At 38.8% G+C, this 18,495-nt stretch overlaps 1 protein-coding gene across 2 annotated transcripts in view; it reads left to right on the top strand.

Moving 5' to 3' along the window:
- Positions 1 to 18,495, top strand: part of NSMCE2 (NSE2 (MMS21) homolog, SMC5-SMC6 complex SUMO ligase) — a 246,366-nt gene that overhangs the window by 211,994 nt on the left and 15,877 nt on the right. For both annotated transcript variants that reach the window (XM_043964840.1, XM_043964850.1), the window contains 2 exons: positions 15,004 to 15,110; positions 15,681 to 15,787. In XM_043964840.1, the coding sequence (XP_043820775.1) occupies positions 15,004 to 15,110; positions 15,681 to 15,787 (214 nt within the window). The remainder of the gene's footprint in view (positions 1 to 15,003; positions 15,111 to 15,680; positions 15,788 to 18,495) is intronic.

Raw genomic sequence — 18,495 nt, 5'->3', positions numbered from 1 at the left:
TATAGCTTTGCCTTAGATCATAAGATCATAGGATGAGAGCTATAAGAGACTTCAGGGACTATCTACGTAAGACCATGTGGGACACATAAGGCTTATTCCATTGATCTAGGATATACCATATGTACCCTAAAATTATATTTCTTCAACATATTCTTTATATAACTTCAGAGTTGTATGAAACCTCTAGTCTTCTAATGTAACTCAGTCAATCAATCATTATGTTTGTTTTTTTTTTTTTTTTGGTGAGGCAATTGGGGTTAAGTGACTTGCCCAGGGTCACACAGCTAGTAAGTGTTAAGTGTCTGAGGCCGGATTTGAACTCAGGTCCTCCTGACTCCAGGGCTGCTACTCTATCCACTACACCACCTAGCTGCCCCCAACATGTATTTTTAAGTGTCTATTATGTGCCAGGTACTGTTACAAAAACTACAAAATCATATAAGTACAAAGAATGAAACAATCCCTATTCACAAGTTTATATTCAAATGGGGAGACCACAAGTATATATAAAAATAGATACAGAATAAATATTAAGTAAATATATACACAGTAGTTAAATACAAGGTGGTTTTAAGAGAGCATTAGCGGTTGGGAAAAGGCTGCGTGCAGAAGATGGTGCCAGGGTAAATCGTAAAGAGAAAGACCCTGGGGAAGGAAAGGTAAGGGGGCTGCACATGCTAAACATGTGGCATGGTCAGCACAGAGGCCCAGAAAGGGGAGATAAAATGTGAGTGTCCTGTGCAAGGAACTGAGAGAAGGCCTGTTTGGCTGCAAAATATGGGAAGGGGAATTACAAGCAGAGAGGCAAGAAAGATAAGTTGGGTCCAGGTTGCAACAGACTTGAAAAGCTAAACCAGGAATTTATGATTTATTCCAAAGGCTATAGGAAGGCACTGGAATTGACTGAACGGGGGAGTTGCATAGTCTTTGGCAACAGTGTATATAAGGATGGACTGGCATGGTGAAGACGCTTAAAGCAGGGAGACCAATTAGGAGGCTGTTGCAGAAATCTAGGCAAGAGGTGATGAGAGCCTGAATTAAAGTGGTAGCTTTGTGAGTAGAGAGTATAGAGAAGGAGTTGAGTGCAAGAGCTATTGTGAAAGTAGGAATGGCAAGATTTGGCAACTAATTAGATAATATGTGGTAAGCAAGTAGCAAGGAGTTGAGGATGAACTCTCCCAACTGGGAAGACTGGAGGGGTGGTCAGCTTTCACCAAGAAATTGGGAAATTGAAAGATGGAAGAGAGAGTTTAGGGGAAAGCCAATGAGTACAGTTTTGGACATCTTGAGCTTAATAAATCTCCAAGACATATCTCATACCCAAAGCAAGACTTATATTAACTTGCTCCTTTGTCATTTATGTCTTTCTCATAAAATGAGAGTTCAGGATGAGCAGATATAGGAGCTCCTGGGCACCATAAAATGGTTGCCTTCTTACAAAATTAATTGTTGAATTAAAAGCTAAAGTACCCCATCTCCTGTGCTGTTTCCGTAGGTTAGATGAAATCTTCTTTATGGTTTTTCAATATCCTTTAACTTCACATCAGAAACATGTCCCAGTTTCAAAATTAGCAGTCACTTTATCCTTTAATTTAGCTCCAACCCAATCTAAATCATATAACTTCATAAGGAAATATTACTATAATGTACTTTAGTATGCTTCTGTTAAGTAATAGTCAATCTAGTTGCATCTTTTGCAAATCTAGGAATAAATGGGACTAACAAACATTATTTTCCCCAGGATTTCAGCTGGAATATAAGTTTTTTTTTTTCTCTCAGTGTAATTGCGGGGGGGGGGGGCCCGGGGGGGGGTTGGAACTGGAAAATAGATCATGTATGTCCTCTTTCCAACTTTGCTTGATTACCTAGTGAACATCATGTAGTCCTTTCTGTTTAAAAAAAAAAAAGACAAAAAGCACATAGTGACTTTAGAGAGGTGCTATGCTAAATGTTGGGGATACAAATCTGGAAAGAAAAAAGACAGTCTTTGCCCTCACAGAGCTTATAATCTAATTGGGGAAAACAACTCACAAAGGAAAGCTGGAAAGAAGTCAAAGAAGTCCCAGAGAATTCAAAGAGGTTTGGACCTCATTTTGGAATGAGTATTGACGGGGAAATGAAATGTCTGATGAGATATCTATCCTGGCCCTTCTCCTTAAGTGGAGAAGTTTATAGCTCCACCCACCCATCAGAAAGGCAAAGAGTACTGATTCAGTGAGTTACAAGGCTAATTTGGATCTTACATCATGTAGAGGGGATGCTGAGTTTATTGAGAGCATGGTGAAGTTAAAGTGGTCCAAAATGAGTGCAGCCAGGGGGGATGGGGTCTGAGGAAAGGATTTGAAAAGGATTAAATAATTCAAAGTAATTAAATGCATGATATAAATTCAAAGAGCAAAATGATAAGGAAACTGCACAAATAGAACTTAGGAGAATATGATGTGGTATGTAAATCATTTTGGAAAATGCTGACTCATCTAGAGGAAATTTATCCAATACATTCTGTAGACCTTGTGAGTAGCGATGTTGAAAGAGACATAGAAGTGAAAGTGGATAGATAGCAAATTGGAGATTTTGCTAGTGTAGTGTCAGCAAAATATGACTGTTCATTTAGACTTTATGTGTCATGGAACAGAAATGCTGCTTATCTCATATAAGATTCTGGAACATTTGCTTCTTAAAAAGTATTCTCATTTGGGGGCAATTTTCTATCAAAGAGTAATGGGGGGGCAGCTAGGTGGCGAAGTGGATAGAGCACGGGCCCTGGAATCAGGAGTACCTGAGTTCAAATCCAGCCTCAGACACTTAACACTTAGTAGCTGTGTGACCCTGGGCAAGTCACTTAACCCCAATCGCCTCACTTAAAAAAAAAAAAGAGTAATGGGAAGAGGGAAATAAGCAATTATTAAATGCCTACTGTGTGCTAGGCACTATAGCTAAGTGTTTTTACAAATGTTTCTTTTACAAGTATTTATCAAGCATCTATTATGTGATAGCACTATGAGGGGTAGATTTAAATTTTTTAAAAGTATACTACATGCTTCCTGATTGCAGGGGGACTTCTCTGTTGGCAAAATAAGACACATATGTTGGCCAGATGACATCAGGAATATTATGTTCAGTTCTAGAAACTACTCAAGGGGCCTACAACTGATGTCATGTGGGGAATAGATAAACTGGGGGGTGGAAGGATAGTATGCACAGAGACACAAAAACTATATATTTGAATGGTTTTCATGTGGAAGAAAGATTCAGTGTGTTCTATGTAGCTCCAGAGTTAGGAGAGATCTAGGATTTATGGGTAGAAATTACAAGGTGGAAGATTTGGGCTCATTATAAAGTAAACCTTTATAACAATCAGAGCTTTCCAGAAATGGAATGGGTTACACTGGGGCAGTGAGTCACAAGAGATGTTCTAGTAGTGGCTGGATGGTATCTTCCAGGGCAGTGATGAAAGGAACTAAAACTAGGAGACAGAAGATTTAGGTTCTTAATCCTACCATTAGTTCCTTGTTGGATTTTGGCAAGTAATTTTACTTTATGGGAACCTAGTTTCTTCCTCTAAAGTGAAAGAATCCCTAAGATCTTTTCTAGCTTTTTTACAATTATTTTTATGCCAGTGTCTTTGTATACACATTTGAATATATGTGACATATATGCCATTTGACACAAACAATATGCATTGGGGGGTGTTAGAGGAAGGAAAGATCAATGGGAAGTAGACAAAAAGCTACATGAAGTATCAATTATATGGGTAGGAATTGGAATAATATAATAAGCATTGAGAGAAGGTACAAGATGGCAAACACTATTACAACTACAATTTTTAAAAAGACATTTTCTTTTTTCCCTTTATTCCAGTGGTTTCCAAAATGTCCCCTGTCCTCATCTTAGAGATCTAGAATACAGTCCCCATTTTGTCACTTAAGGACCCTGTCATCTTAGTCAAGTCAGGATCATGGAATCTCAGCACTGAAAGGGACTTCTTGGGCCAGGTAAACCAAACCCATACCTAAACAAGAATCCTCTACAACTCATCCAGCAAGGGGTCATTCAGGTAATGTGGTACACTGGGAAAACTACCAGCTGTGGAATCAGAAGGCCTACCTAGGTTCAAATCCTGCCTCTGACTAGGACTACTTCTGACCTAGGGCAAGTCACTTAATCTCCTCATGCCTCAGTTTCCTTATCTGCAAAATGGGGGTGTTGGAATGCTTAGCCTACAAGGCCCTTTCCAGCTCTGTATCTCTAATTTTTTATTCTTTGACCTACTAAAGCAACTCACTACATTTTGGGGGATGTTTTCCCTTACACTGAATCTAAGTTTGCCTTCCACTACTTCCAATCCCTCCCATGTCTTATCATTTTCAAGCTAAGCATCCTCACTTGCTTCAAGTGATCCTGATATGGTATTAAATGAAGGCCTTTCGCGAGCCTAGTTGTCTTCCTCTGGATAACCTCTGGTTTATCAAAGTACCTTGTTAAGTCATTTTCCTTTACTCTCAGGTTGGCCAATCTGATGAGTGTGAGGTACCTCAGAGTTGTTTTAATTTGCATTTCTCTGCTTGGTAGTGATTTGGAGCATTTTTTCTTATGACTATTGATGGCTTTGATTTCTTCTTCTGAGAGTTGCCTGTTCATGTCCTTTGACCATTTATCAATTAGGAAATGACTTGTTTCTGTGAATTTGTCTCAGTTCCCTGTGTATTTGGGAGAGGAGACCTTTATCGAAGAAACTTGCTGTGTTTCCCCTTCCTGGGTTCCCACTTCTCTTCCAATCTTGGCTAATTTTGGCTGTATTAGTTTTGCTTGTGCAAGGGGTTTGGGGTTTTGTGTAATTGGAATTTGTCCATTTTGCTTCTTGTGAGACTCTTTGTCTCTTATTTGGTCATGGATTCTTCCCTTGTCCATGGATCTGAGGTGGGTTTTTCCATCCTCCTCTAGTTTGCTTGTTGCTTTTTGTGTCTGGATAAGTACCTACTTTGACCTAACTTTATAAAGTGATCGTCTGGTAGTTTAATTGGTATGGTGCTGAATGGGTAAATTACTTTGGGTAGAATTGTCATTTTTGTTAGGCTTCGGCCTATCCATGAACAGGTATTATTTCTCCAGTTTTTTAGGTCTGTCCTTGTTTGTTGGTGAAAGGTGCTTTGTGGTTGTGTTCATGTAGCTCCTAGATAGGTTTTCAGTGCTTCCAAGGTGGTTTGGTCTGGGAAGGGGTGTGGTAAACACGGCTTTCCTAGTCTGCACTCTCCTCCTTACTTTGGAGGGGTCCCTACTTCCTTGTTGCCACAATTATTGGTTGCTCCTCTCTACCCTTAACTTTAACCAGGGGGTCCTTGGGTCCAAGCTTGTCACTCAAGCTCTAGAACTTTGACTGGGAACAATGGAGTCCTGTGACCTAGTGCTAGCACAGGGGTCCCTGTGATTTCTTTCTGACCAGTTATCCAGTCCCCTACTGTCAATAACAAATACAAGAAAACTGAGATTATTTGGAGCCAAGGACTGCTTGGCCAAACTACAGGTGTAGAAGATAATTCTGGCTTGAGCTGATTAGATGTGAACACCATTGTGAATACTTGGGCCCATTACTGGTTTAAATACAAATGTGAGAACTCATATATGTGAGACCTCACTGAAAGCACTCTCAGGCCACAGGAGTTCACAATTTTCTCAGGAGTTCACACTTTTCTGATTAGAGTAATGGGAGGGGCTAAACAAGGGAAGCCTTAAATTCCAACTAGTTAGTCCTGTAATTATTTTTTTCTGCCAGAGCTCAGAGGAAAGAGCTAGAGTTACCCTTCCTGAGTTGAATATCCTTGAAGTAAACGAATACAAGGCCTAGGAACATGGCTGCCAAAAACTCAATTGAAAGCCTCAAAGTGGCTCTCCCTTGCCCCATCTGCTTAGGCCATTTTATTGACCCAGTGATTGTCAGTTGTGGCCATAGCCTCTGCAAAAAGTGTCTTCTCAGGTGTTTGGAGGAAGCCAACACACCAGAAACCTGCCCAGAGTGTGGGACAGTAATCCAATTTGGAGACTTTTTGTTCATTAAGCGATTGCAGAATCTGGCTGTCACTGACAAAGAGCCTATACCTCATTTCCTGCAGAGCATCAGGAGTCTGACCATCTGTGACAAACACAGAAAGGAAGAGAACCTTTTCTGTGTGGATGACCATAGACCCCTGTGTTGGTCTTGTTTATTAACTGCAGAGCACAAGGAGCATAATGTCCTTCCCTTAGAAGCTATGGGCCTGTGCATGGAGAAGGACCAAGCTGCATGGGATCCTTTAAGGGAAAAACAGGAAGAACTTCAAATCGAATTGGAATGTGTGAGAGAGAGAGAAGCCCAATTTAAGTTGGAAAGCCAGGCCATGAAATATTTGGTTATATCTGAATATGAGAAAAAGCATCAGTTCTTGTCTAAGGAAGAACAGCTACGTGTGCAAAGACTGGACAAGGAAGCAAGGGACAACTTTGCAGAGTTTGAGAAGAGAAAGGCCAGACTGTTCCAACAGATCCATAATCTGCAAATCATATTAGAAATAGAGGAGAATTTTGAGAAGCTACCCAAAGAAATGCTCAAGAAGAAGCCCCAGACAACATGGAATACTTTAAGGAGAAAACAGGATGAACTACAAATCAAATTGGAATGTGTGAGAGAGAGAGAAGCACAGTTTAAGTTGGAAAGCCAGGCCATGAAGCAGTTGATTATATCTGAATATGAGAAAAAGCACCAGTTCTTGTCTAAGGAAGAACAACTATATGTGCAAAGACTGGCCCAGGAAGCAAGAGATACCTTGGCACAGTTTGCGGAGAGCCAGGCCAGATTGTACCAACAGATCCATAATCTGTACATGGTAATGTCAGAAGGAGAGGACAATTTTGAGATGTCTCCCACTGAAATGCCCCAGTATGTGAATGGTACATTGGAAAGAAATGAGGAACTACTTTGAGATCCAGTGTTTGCTTCATCCTCATCTCCATCACTGGCATGACAAAATGCTAGTGACTTTCTGGAGGGAGGTTTTGGATCCCCAAACCACCGATTCTCATCTCATCCTGTCTAATGATTTGAAGAATGTCAGATATGTTAGTGTCCCACAGGACCTGGCTGATAACTTCTCTGTCAATTTCTTGGCTACCCAGAGCTTCACCTCAGGGAAATGCTGCTAGGAACTAGAAGTGGGAGATAAGACACGATGGAAAGTGGACTTCTGTAAAGGATCAAACAACAAGAAGAGGCAGCTCTTGCTTTGGATTGAGTGTACACCAATAGATTTACAATTTGGAAATGACTTTGACCTCTGGAATTTACATGATTATATTCATGTCAGCCAGCCTGTATACAAATTGGGCATTTTATTGGATTATGAAAGGAGACATATATAGCATTTTACATTGCTACAGACAGGACCCTAATCTACATTATTTCAAATGTTGCTTCTCATGGGCCTCTTTACTCTCGCTTCTCTCCTTACCTGCCAAATGAAGAAATCACCCTTGTCTCTCTCATTATCTGTCCCAGTAGAGGGATGTAGATGACTATTGCTATTTGAGACTTTTCATTTCAAGGACCTGATAATTCCTAAAATGATTTTTTTTTATTCATTAGAACCCATGTTAAACAGGTCAATAAAGTATCTATAACTTTCAAAAAGAATGAAAATGTTTATTTCATTTATAAACTGGTAAAAAAAAAAAAGAAAGAAATACTTCATTAAACACAGTGCCCAGAACTGAACACAATACTCCAGATGTGATCTGACCAATGCAGGACTATTGCTATTATGGTCCTAAACACTACAGTTGTCCTAATACAGCCTAAGATTAGCTTTTTTGGCTGCCATATCATATCATACTGTTGTATTTTGAGCTTGAAATATACCAAAATCACTTTTTTTTTTATGAATTGCCTTCTAAGCATGCCTCTCCTATCTTGTATTTGTGAAATTGATATTTTGGAACCTAATTATACAAGGTCAGATTCATCCCTATGATACTTCATCTTATTAGATTTAGCCCAGTGTTCTAATCTGTCAAGATTTTTTTGCATCCTGATTTCATTATGCTTTAGCTATACTTCCAGGCTTTCTAGACTTGGTCCACGTCATTGATAAATCATTAAACAGCAGAGGGCCACAATTCAGATTGGAGATCTCCTTTCAAGTTGACATTGAACCACTAAATGACAATTTTTTTAAAATAATAAACGTTTTTATTAATAGTTTTGGATTCCAATTTTTCTCTCTCTTTCCCTCCTTCCCTTTCCCCCTCCCTGAGGTGGCAATCATATATGGGTTATACATGTATGATTATGTAAAACATTACCATATTTGTCATTTTGTACAAGAAACCTTGATTTAAAAAAAAATGAAAGAAAGTGAAAAATAGCATGCTCAGTCTGAGCCATCAATATCAGTTCTTTCTTTGGAGGTGGATAGTATGTTTTATCAATAGTCCTTTGGGACTGTAAATGATGATTTTTAAGTATAGGATCATCTAGTACCAAATGCACTTAATTACGTCCCATCTTCTAATTCACATCTCTACATTTTATCTACAAGAATATCATGAGAGACTTTATCAATTGCTTTGCTAAAATTTAAGTAAAGTACCTGTAAAATATTCTTCTAATCTACTAGCACAGTAGCCCTGTCAAAAATGAAATGAGGTTGGTCTGTTCTTGTTGAAGCCATGATGGCTCTTTGTGACTGCCACTTTTCTTTTCCTAGATGTTTTAACAGAAATCAGCCTAAGCTCCATGACTTATTCAGATTGTGTTTTATTTCCTTAACCTCTCTGAGTCTCAGTTTCCTCATCAGTAAATTAGCAGTAAAAGTATTGATACTACATACCTCACAGGAATTCTGCAAAGATCAAATGAGATAATCTATTAAAGGACTTTGTTCTCATAATGAACTATATAAATATAAGCTAGTATTATTATTCATTAGAAATTACCCTGGGGCAGCTAGGTGGCACAGTGGATAAAGCACCGACCCCGGATTCAGGAGGACCTGAGTTCAAATCTGGCCTCAGAAACTTGACACTTACTAGCTGTGTCACCCTGGGCAAGTCACTTAACCCCAATTGTCTCACAAAAAAAAAAGAAAGAAAGAAAAAATGAAAAAAAAAAAGGAAGAAATTATCCCTGATTTGAAAAAGGTTACTTATAGGTTAAACTGTTGAATCTTTTTTTTTTAATTTTCAAAGAAGAAGAAGAGAATTTTCCAAATAAGAAGTTATTTAACATTTTACTCAGAATAGAAATTATTTAAAATCCCAAATTAATGAGGTTTTGGAAACAACAGAACAAAATGATTAACAGATAGTTTATACTTTGGATAAGATGTTGTTTGACCTTCATTCTCTAAGAGGACCATGACTTCAAGGTGATGTCATGACTTGCAGTGAATTGGATTTAAGTGAGGCAGGGCTGTGCAAAGTCACTAGCCTCACTCTCTCCTCCAGAACCATCTGGGTCCAGTGGCAAGATATGTTATCAGGATGACTTGAGATGGTCCCAGATGTTTAAGGCAATTGGGGTGAAGTGACTTGCCCAGGGTCACATAGCTAATGTGTCTGAGGTGAGATTTGAACTCAGGTCCTCTCAAGTTCAGGGCCAGTTCTCTATCCATTGTGCCACCTGGTTCCCCTTAATGAATTCGTCACCTGGCCTGGGTAAATTACATTCTCAAGTACTAAAAGAACTGGAAGACAAGTGCTAATCCACTGTCAGTTGAATCTGAAAGATCATGGAAAACAGGAGAGGTAACCACAATATTGGAGAACAGCAAATGTCTCTTTTCAAAAAAAGGGGAAGAGAACAGAGTCTGCAACTAAAATCCAGTAAACTTGAATTTGATTTCTGGGAAAATTCTAAAATAGATCATTAAAGAAATGGTTAGTGAATATCTAGAAAGAGAAGTGGTGATGAGGGAGAGGAGAGGGGAGGGGAGGGGAGGGGAGGGGAGGGGAGGGGAGGGGAGGGGAGGGGAGGGGAGGGGAGGGGAGGGGAGGGGAGGGGAGGGAGAGGAGAGGAGAGGAGAGGAGAGGAGAGGAGAGGAGAGGAGAGGAGAGGAGAGGAGAGGAGAGGAGAGGAGAGGAGAGGAGAAGAGAAAGCATTTATTAAGTTGTTTATGTGAGCCAGGCACTATACCATATTCTGGAGTGTGCACAACAGACTTGGCCCTCAAAGATTCTAGTAAAAGGAGACAACACATAAAGGGGTTGAAGGGAGAGTATGGGCTCATTGGCATGATGTAGAAGTGGACTGGTTCAGGACAAGATGAAGCTAAAACCTCTCAGATACTACGGTCACAGAGGTGGAATCTGAGGTTTCAGTTCAGGGATGAGGATGATAATTAACATGGCTGGGGTGTGAGCAGCATGGTGATCATCAAGAACAGATTTTGCCTTTTTTTTTTTTAAGGCAGATTTTGCCAGACTGACCTCATTTCCTGTTTTGACAGTCTTAAACTAATAGATGAGGGAAATACTGCATCTATATAGTTTGCCTAAATTCTAGCAAAGCTCATGACAAAATATCTCACACCATTTTTGTGGAGAAAATGGAGAGATATGGATTAGATAATAATTCAAGCAGATAAATGCAAAAGTAGTTCAGTGGCCTTGAGAAAAGAGCAGCTCATTGGTTCAGTGCCATCATGTGAGAAGGTCTCCCAGGAAGGACTACAGGGAGGTTCACCAATGCCTTGTGCTGTTTGGCCTTTTTTATGAATGACTTGAAAAAAGACAAAACCAGCATATTCATCCAAATCTGGGAGGAGGAGGAGTTCACCCAGGGAGTGGCAGAGTTAAGAACCCAAAGGATCTTGACAGGTTAAAACGTTGGGCTAATTCTGAGATGAAACTCAGGGCTAAATATAAAGTCTTATACTTAGGTACCCCAAATCAACTACATAATTACAAGATAAGAGAGGCAACATTAGGCAGCATTTTGTCCAAATAAGACCTGGAGGTTTTAGTGAACTGCAAGCCCAATATGAATCAACAGTTTGATGTGGCTGACAGGAAAGCTAAGGCAATCTTGGGCAGATTTGAGAGGCATAGCTTGAACAGAGAAGTAATAATCCCCTTGGACTCTGTCCTTAGAAGAATTTATCTGGATAGTTTAAGAAGGATATTATTAATAAGCTAGAAAATATCTAGAGGAGGGCATCCAGGTGAAGGGTTTTGAGTCCAGGATCTGTGATCATCAGGTGAAGGAAGTGGGGGTGTTTAGCCTGGAAGAAGTGAAAACTCAGTGGAACTTGATAGATAGCTGTCTTCAAGTATGTGAAGGAATGTCACGTGGAGGAGAGATTAGATGTGACTGTTGGAGCTGAAGGGAGCAATGGATAGATGTTACCCAGATAGAAATTTAGGTTTGATGTCAGGAAACGTCCTAATAGGTAGAACTATCCAAAAGTAGTTTAGGCTGCTCTGTGAGGTGGTAGGTTCCCCATCCTTAGCAGTTATCAAGATAACCACTTGTTAAGTATGTTCTAAAGGAGATACTTTACAAGAATGGGATGGATTTGATGGCTACATTGATGTTCCTTCTAAAATCTAAAATTCTGTGATCATTATTATTTTGTTTTTTACATCAGTAGATCCTGAGAGCCACCAAGCAGTAACTCCCTATCCTAAAATATAGCATCTTTGAGTAGTAGAAGTAAAATTCTATGCAACCACAAGTTCAGTAAACATTTTACACCAAGCAGCAAGGATTTGTAAAGTATTTCCTTCATGTGCTACTAATTTACAGGAAAGAGATGCTTTTAGAAAAATGTGTGCATGCCTAATTGAAAAAGTACATAGTGATCAACTTTTATTCCTGGCTTTCATACAATGGGCTGACTAACTTGGTAGCCAAATTTAGGTTGCCTGAGGACAGACTACTTACTGACTAATACTAGGTCTGTGTGTGGCCATGACCAAATGCATTTTCTGACCACAAGACCATGTCTGGATTCTCCTTTGTAATTACCGCACAGCCTACTGTAATTGTAAGACATATATTTACTTCCTGCCTTTGCTGTGTAGTTATGTCCAAGAATCTGAACTGAACTGGAAATGTGGATTTCAGTGTGATTTTCCTAAAATGTGGAATTGTTCGGTAAATGGGGTATATGTTTGTATAGAACTATGTATGTGTATGTATGTATGTTTGTATGCTTTAAAATGCACACTTTGCTCCAGTTTCTGCATTCAGGTTAAGCAGACCTCCATAAAAATGAACAGTTTTTACTGTTTAGGTCAGGGGTCTTAACATTTTTTATGTCGTGGACCCCTTTGGCAGTCTGGTGGAGCCTTTGGAATCCTTCTTAGTCTAATGTTTTTAATGCATTAAATAAATTACATGAAATTACAGGGAAACCAATTATATGGAAATATACTTATCAAAATATTTTTTAAAACATATTCATGGGCCTCAGGTTAAGAACTCCTGGTTTAGATGAAACCATTTAATAAACAGTAGCAAATCAAAAAGATTACCCAGCCAAGGAAGAAAGAATAGTAATAAATTTACCTAGCCAACAACTCAATGTGTGACCTTGAGCAAATCCATTTTCCTCTCTATGTTTATGTCCTCATCTATAAAATAAAGATCTTGGATTAGCTGAACTCTTATCCCTTCTAGCTCTTCAAGCTGTGTATAGTGGCCCTATATTCCCACCTGCCTTTTGATGTGTTTCTGATATTTTCTTGTTCTTTTCATGTCTTGAGATCTCCTAAGTTATTGTAAATAAACAACTAATGGTCAGATTTTTGTTTGTTTATAAAGTGTTGTAGAATCTAAGAGTTTATTGCCTTGTCTTTTATATTTTTTCTCCTGCTTTTCTATAAATTTTTTTCTCCCCCACTGTTTTGAGAATTACCATTCTGGTTTTGTATTTTTTCCAAATGGGACAAACATGTTGGTAGAATTCTTTTTATATCACTTTAAATAAACATAGCTTTCAACTGAAGAAAATGTTTGTCTCTAGGAGACTTTAGCTGTTGCGAAGTTCTCTGTGTTTTAGTTTCCCAGTCTTTGAGCTATTAGTCACCATTGACACTCTTCCTCATTCTCAGTTTTGCTCACCTTCTCCTTTCATGATCACTGATGTCAGTCATCACCTACAGTTCCCTACTCATCCTTCCCTGTTTGTGGGTATCACATTTGAGTTGTCCTTGCTTGCTTCCTCAACACTCCGAATTTCAGAAAAAAAAAAAACTCAAAAACCCAAAGGCCGATTTTGTTGGCCTTGGCACATATTTTTATTTTTTAAAATAATAATAAACATTTGTATTTAAAGTTTTGAGTTCCAAATTCTATCCCCTATGCCTTCCCTGAGGTGGTGAACAATCAGATATAGGTTATATATATGCAAATATGTAAAACATTACCATATTAGTCATTTTGTATAAGAAAACTTAAATAAAAGAAAAAATGAAAGTGAAAAATAGCATGCTTCAGTCTGTGTTCAATATCACTTCTTTCTTTGGAGGTGAGATTCTTTGGGATTGTCTTGGATCATTTTATTACTGAGAATAGTTAAGTAAGTTATCCACAGTTCCTCATCGAACAGTATTGCCATCACTGTGTACAACATTCTCCTGCTCTCAGTCACTTCACTATACATCAGTTCATACAAGTCTTTCCAGGCCTCTCTGAAGTCATCCTGCTTGTCAGTTCTTATAGCATAATAATATTCCATCACCATCATATACCACAGCTTGTTTAGCCATTCCCCAATGGATGGGCCTTCCTTTGATTTCCAGTTCTTAGCCACCATAAAAAGAGCTGCTATAAATATTTTTGTACAAATAGGTCTTTTTCTCTTTTTTGGAATGTCTTTGGATTATAAACTGAGCAGTGGTTTTGCTGGATCAAAGAGTATGCACAGTTTTATAGCCCTTTGGGCATAGCTCTAAATTTTGGCACATATTTTTCATTTGTAATTATACTTCCCAGTGTGGTAGAGTAGAAAGAGTATCACCTCTGGAATGAGAGGACCTTGGTTCAAATTTTGCCTCTGATACTTAACTATGTAAACTTAGGCAAGTTAAAGTTACTTAACCTCTCCAGGAATCAGTGTTCTTAAATGAGGGGGTTGGATTAGATGGCCACTGAGGTCCTTTACAGTTCAGCTAAGATCTCTGCCAGACGCCCTCCTCAGCTTCTCTCACCCACCCTAATGCCTTCCCTTTGAGATTACTTCCCATTTGCACTGTATATATCTTGTATGTATACAGTGTTTGCATGTTATAGCCCATGTTAGAATGTGAGCTCCCTGAGGGCAGGAACTGTTTTTGTCTTCTTTGTATCTCCCAGTGCTTAGTAAAGTGCCTGACACTGAGTAGGTGCTTAATAAAGAAATGCTACTTGACCGACTGACTACATCTTTGACCCTATGCTTTAGCATGATAGAAAATCAAAAATTTGACATCGCAGTGAAATGTTCTTTACAATGAACCCTGAAGGAATACCTCTAAAAAGAGTGTCATCTTTTTGGTTCGATGCTACTACTGGTGCCAAATATTAAATAAAAAAGAAGCAACACTGCGTCTATCTGTCATTCAAAAGGGAGAGGCCAGATGATGGAGTGAAGAAGAGCTCTATGACTTTCGTTTTTAGAATGCCTGGTTTTCAGATCTCAGCTCTCCCACATGCCAGCCCCAGAGACCTTGGTCCCTTTACCTTAATGAGCTTTGGTTTCCTCAGATATAAAACGAATACCTCACAGAGTTGTCGTGAGGATTAAATGAGCAAGTTAGTACATAAGTACTTTACAATTCTAAATGACTATATAAATGTGAAGGGATATTTTTGTTAAAAGATTTCTTTTCTCTTTGCTCAGAATTTATGTATAACTATGATCTATATTGTTTCCACAGAGACGTTCTAATATTCTATAACTAGTTTAAAATATACTGTATTAGAATTTATGTCTTTTCAACCAAAAAGCATGTTAGTTTATAAAGCATATTTCCCTTTTTTTTGGGCCACAGGTGGACTCCCTATAGACCCAGATGATGATGATGACTCAGAAGAACAAATAGATGAAGATATGATTGTGACCCAAAGTCAGACCAACTTCATTTGCCCCATTACTCAGGTATTTTGCCTTAAACAGATTTTTTGATAGAAGAGGTGCTTACTAATTGACCCAACCAATCAAAAAAGTGATTTACTTTCATATTTAGAGTAAGAGGGTGGAAGGAACTGAATAGTAAAATAGAAGCTCATGTAGGAGGATGAGGACAGCTGGCAAATGAAGGACTTACTAGTTTTCTGACTGCCAGTCAGTCAAGAAGTCTAATGATAACTTGATGCTTCCAACAGTTCTGCACTGTACAGTGTTGGTGGGCTGCTTTAATAATTGTTTTCTTGGGGCAGCTAGGTGGCTCAGTGGATAAAGCACTGGCCTTGGATTCAGGAGGACCTGAGTTCAAATCTGGCCTCAGGCACTTGACACTTACTAGCTGTGTGACCCTGGGCAAGTCACTTAACCCTCATTGCCATACCAAAAAATAATAATAATAATTGTTATCTTGCCCTGCATAAATGGAAAATTAAACATACATAGGCTAATGCTTGGAATCCCCACTCCTGATAATGGTAATTGAGTAAGCTGGCTGGAAGGTGATAGTCATCATTCCTGTAAACCTAATCTTCTTAATTACAGTTGGAAATGAAGAAACCAGTGAAAAATAAAGTATGTGGACACACCTATGAAGAGGAAGCCATTAGAAGGATCGTTGAGTCGAAACACAAAAGAAAGAAAAAGGCATGGTGAGTTCACAAGGAAGAAAAAGAACTATGGTCCTTTCCTTTACCAGAGCAAAGGAAAAGCATTTTGTTCAGGCAAATATTTTGAACTTGGCAGAGTCAGAGGAAGGAATACTTAAATGTCCATTCTCAATCATATTCAGCTCAATAGTTGCATAAACATGAACGCTAGCTCTCTGTAAAAATAAATATGTGAGGGGAAATTTTATAAATTGCTCAGGAAGGGTGTGGAAAAGGAGCAAGCTATTCAGAAAGCAGAGCATTATGTAGTGGAAAGAGCATTGGATGGAGGGTCAGAAGACCCACATTCGAATCTGTAAACTTCTTGGCAGCAAGATCAAGTTATTTCTTCTTCTTGAGCCTCAGTTTTCTTATCTCAAAAGCGGGGGGGTGGGCAGGTTTCAACTGGATGATCTCTGAGACTTTTTTGAGATCTTTTTTATGACTTTTAGGATCATAGATCTAGAGCTATAAGGGATCTCAAAGATCATCTCGAGTTCATTTCCCTGATTTTACAATTAAGGAACCATGCCAAAGGTGGCTAAGTGATTGCCCAAGATCATACTGTAAGTGATAGAGGCAAAATGTAAATGTATATGTCAAATATACATAAAATAAGAGGAAAAATTATGAGGCTTAGCTGTCAGAAACCCTTTATCCTCCCCTTTGAAAATTTTTCCTAGGTTATGTATATCTTCAATTAAAAATAAAAAGGGATAGTGATTTTTTACTTCCTTAGACAGTATGGTATAATATAAAAGGCATTGGGAGAAGGTATAAGAAGACCTGCTTTCAAATCCCAACACTAGGGGCAGCTAGGTGGCGCAGTGGATAGAGCACCGGCCCTGGAGTCAGGAGTACCTGAGTTCAAATCCGGCCTCAGACACTTAACACTTACTAGCTGTGTGACCCTGGGCAAGTCACTTAACCCCAATTGCCTCACTTAAAAAAAAAAAAAAAACAAATCCCAACACTACCACTTATTCAGTGTATGTCCTTTGGCAAGTCACTCAATGTCATTTAGACTTAGTTCCCTCATCTGTAAAATGTGAATTAATGTTTGTACTGATTACCTAACAGAGTTGTAAGGAAAGTGCATTTTAGACTTTAAAATGCTGTTAAAGTAGTTGGATTTTTTCATTGTTACCAGATTGTCCCAGAAAAGGATAGGCATGATCCACTTTCAGTACAATCCTGGTATTCATCCCTTAAATGCATTCTATTAGGACCTGTAAATAAAAAGAGAATCTGTCTATATTCAGTCTCTTACTGAGTTTATAAATGGGGTGGGGGAAGGGGGAAGGTCTGAAACAGTATGTTCTGATGCTTATTCAGTATTTCTTTGAATCAGTCAGCTGTGATTTTTTTAAAAAGTGCCTCCTGTATTCTAGTCACTGGAAATATAAAGACAAAAGTGAAACAATCCCTGCCCTCAAAGAACTTACATTCTTCTGGGAGAGATCATATGTACACTTGCAGAATATATACATCTAAGTTTTGGGGAGCGGACCCCTAACAGCTGACAGGATCAGGAAAAGCTTCACATACAAGATGGCACTTGAGCTGAGTCTTTGAGGAAAACAGGAATTCCAAGAGGCCAAAGTGAAAATGAAGAGCTTCCCCAGTATGGGAGATGACCACTCAAGAGGCAGAGATAGGAGTGAAAGGATCATGGGAGGAAAATAAAGTTTAAGGGCCTGGAAAGGTAGGAAGCAAACAGGTTGTGAAAAGCTTGAATGATAGACAAAGGAGTTTATATTTATTCCCAAGGTAATAGGAAGCCACTGAAATTCTAATGGAAGTAAGGGCTTACAAGTGGTGCAAAGTTGAAGTGGACAGCAGTCCACATGATGTTGTGTTTTTTAATCTCACTGAATGATCTATTTCTACAGTGAACATGCCTGCCTACTACTTTTTTTTTTTAAGTGAGGCAGTTGGGGTTAAGTGACTTGCCCAAGGTCACACAGCTAGTAAGTGTTAAGTGTCTGAGGCCGGATTTGAACTCAGGTACTCCTGACTCCAGGGCCGGTGCTCTATCCACTGCGCCACCTAGCTGCCCCCTGCCTACTACTTTCAAAGGTTACTACTTATAATATGTTTTAATATCCTTTTGGTTTTGCTTTGATGCAGTTAAAGTTCTTCTTAAGGTGGATAACTTTTAGAAAGTATCATGTTTCCAAGTTTGTTAGCTATATAATGATCTTCCATACTAAAAGTTTGAGTCTTCCAATATGACCTGAATTTTAGTTCAGTTTAGATTATCAGCACATGGGAGGAATGTTGTTAATAAATCTAAGTCCCTCCCTCCAATTCCCTAAAAAAGCACTTTTGATTAATGTCAATTACATTCCTCAAAACTTGTCTGTCTCATTACCTATTCTTTCCTCTTTCTCTCTGGTCACAAAAGGCAGGGCATCCCTTGCTCCTTAATAAAGCTAATTCTTCTTCCTGTATCTTTTTTTTAAAGTATTTTATTATTTTCCAGTTACATATAAAGATAGTTTTCAACATTTGTTTTCATAGGATTTTTGGTTCCAGATTTTTCTCCCACCCTTCCTTCCCTCCCCTCTCCCCCAAGACAGAAAGCAATCTGATATAGGTTATATGCGTACAATCACATTAAACATATTTCTGCATTAGTCATTCTTCCTGTATCTTTTATTACATTGCCTGACCTTATTCCCACAGTCATCTCTTTTTTATGTATCTTT

This window comes from Dromiciops gliroides, chromosome 1 (genome assembly GCF_019393635.1).
Source record: "Dromiciops gliroides isolate mDroGli1 chromosome 1, mDroGli1.pri, whole genome shotgun sequence".
NCBI lineage: Eukaryota > Metazoa > Chordata > Mammalia > Microbiotheria > Microbiotheriidae > Dromiciops > Dromiciops gliroides.
Note: the sequence above shows the minus strand (reverse complement) of the source record. Positions and strands in the feature narration are given on the sequence as shown.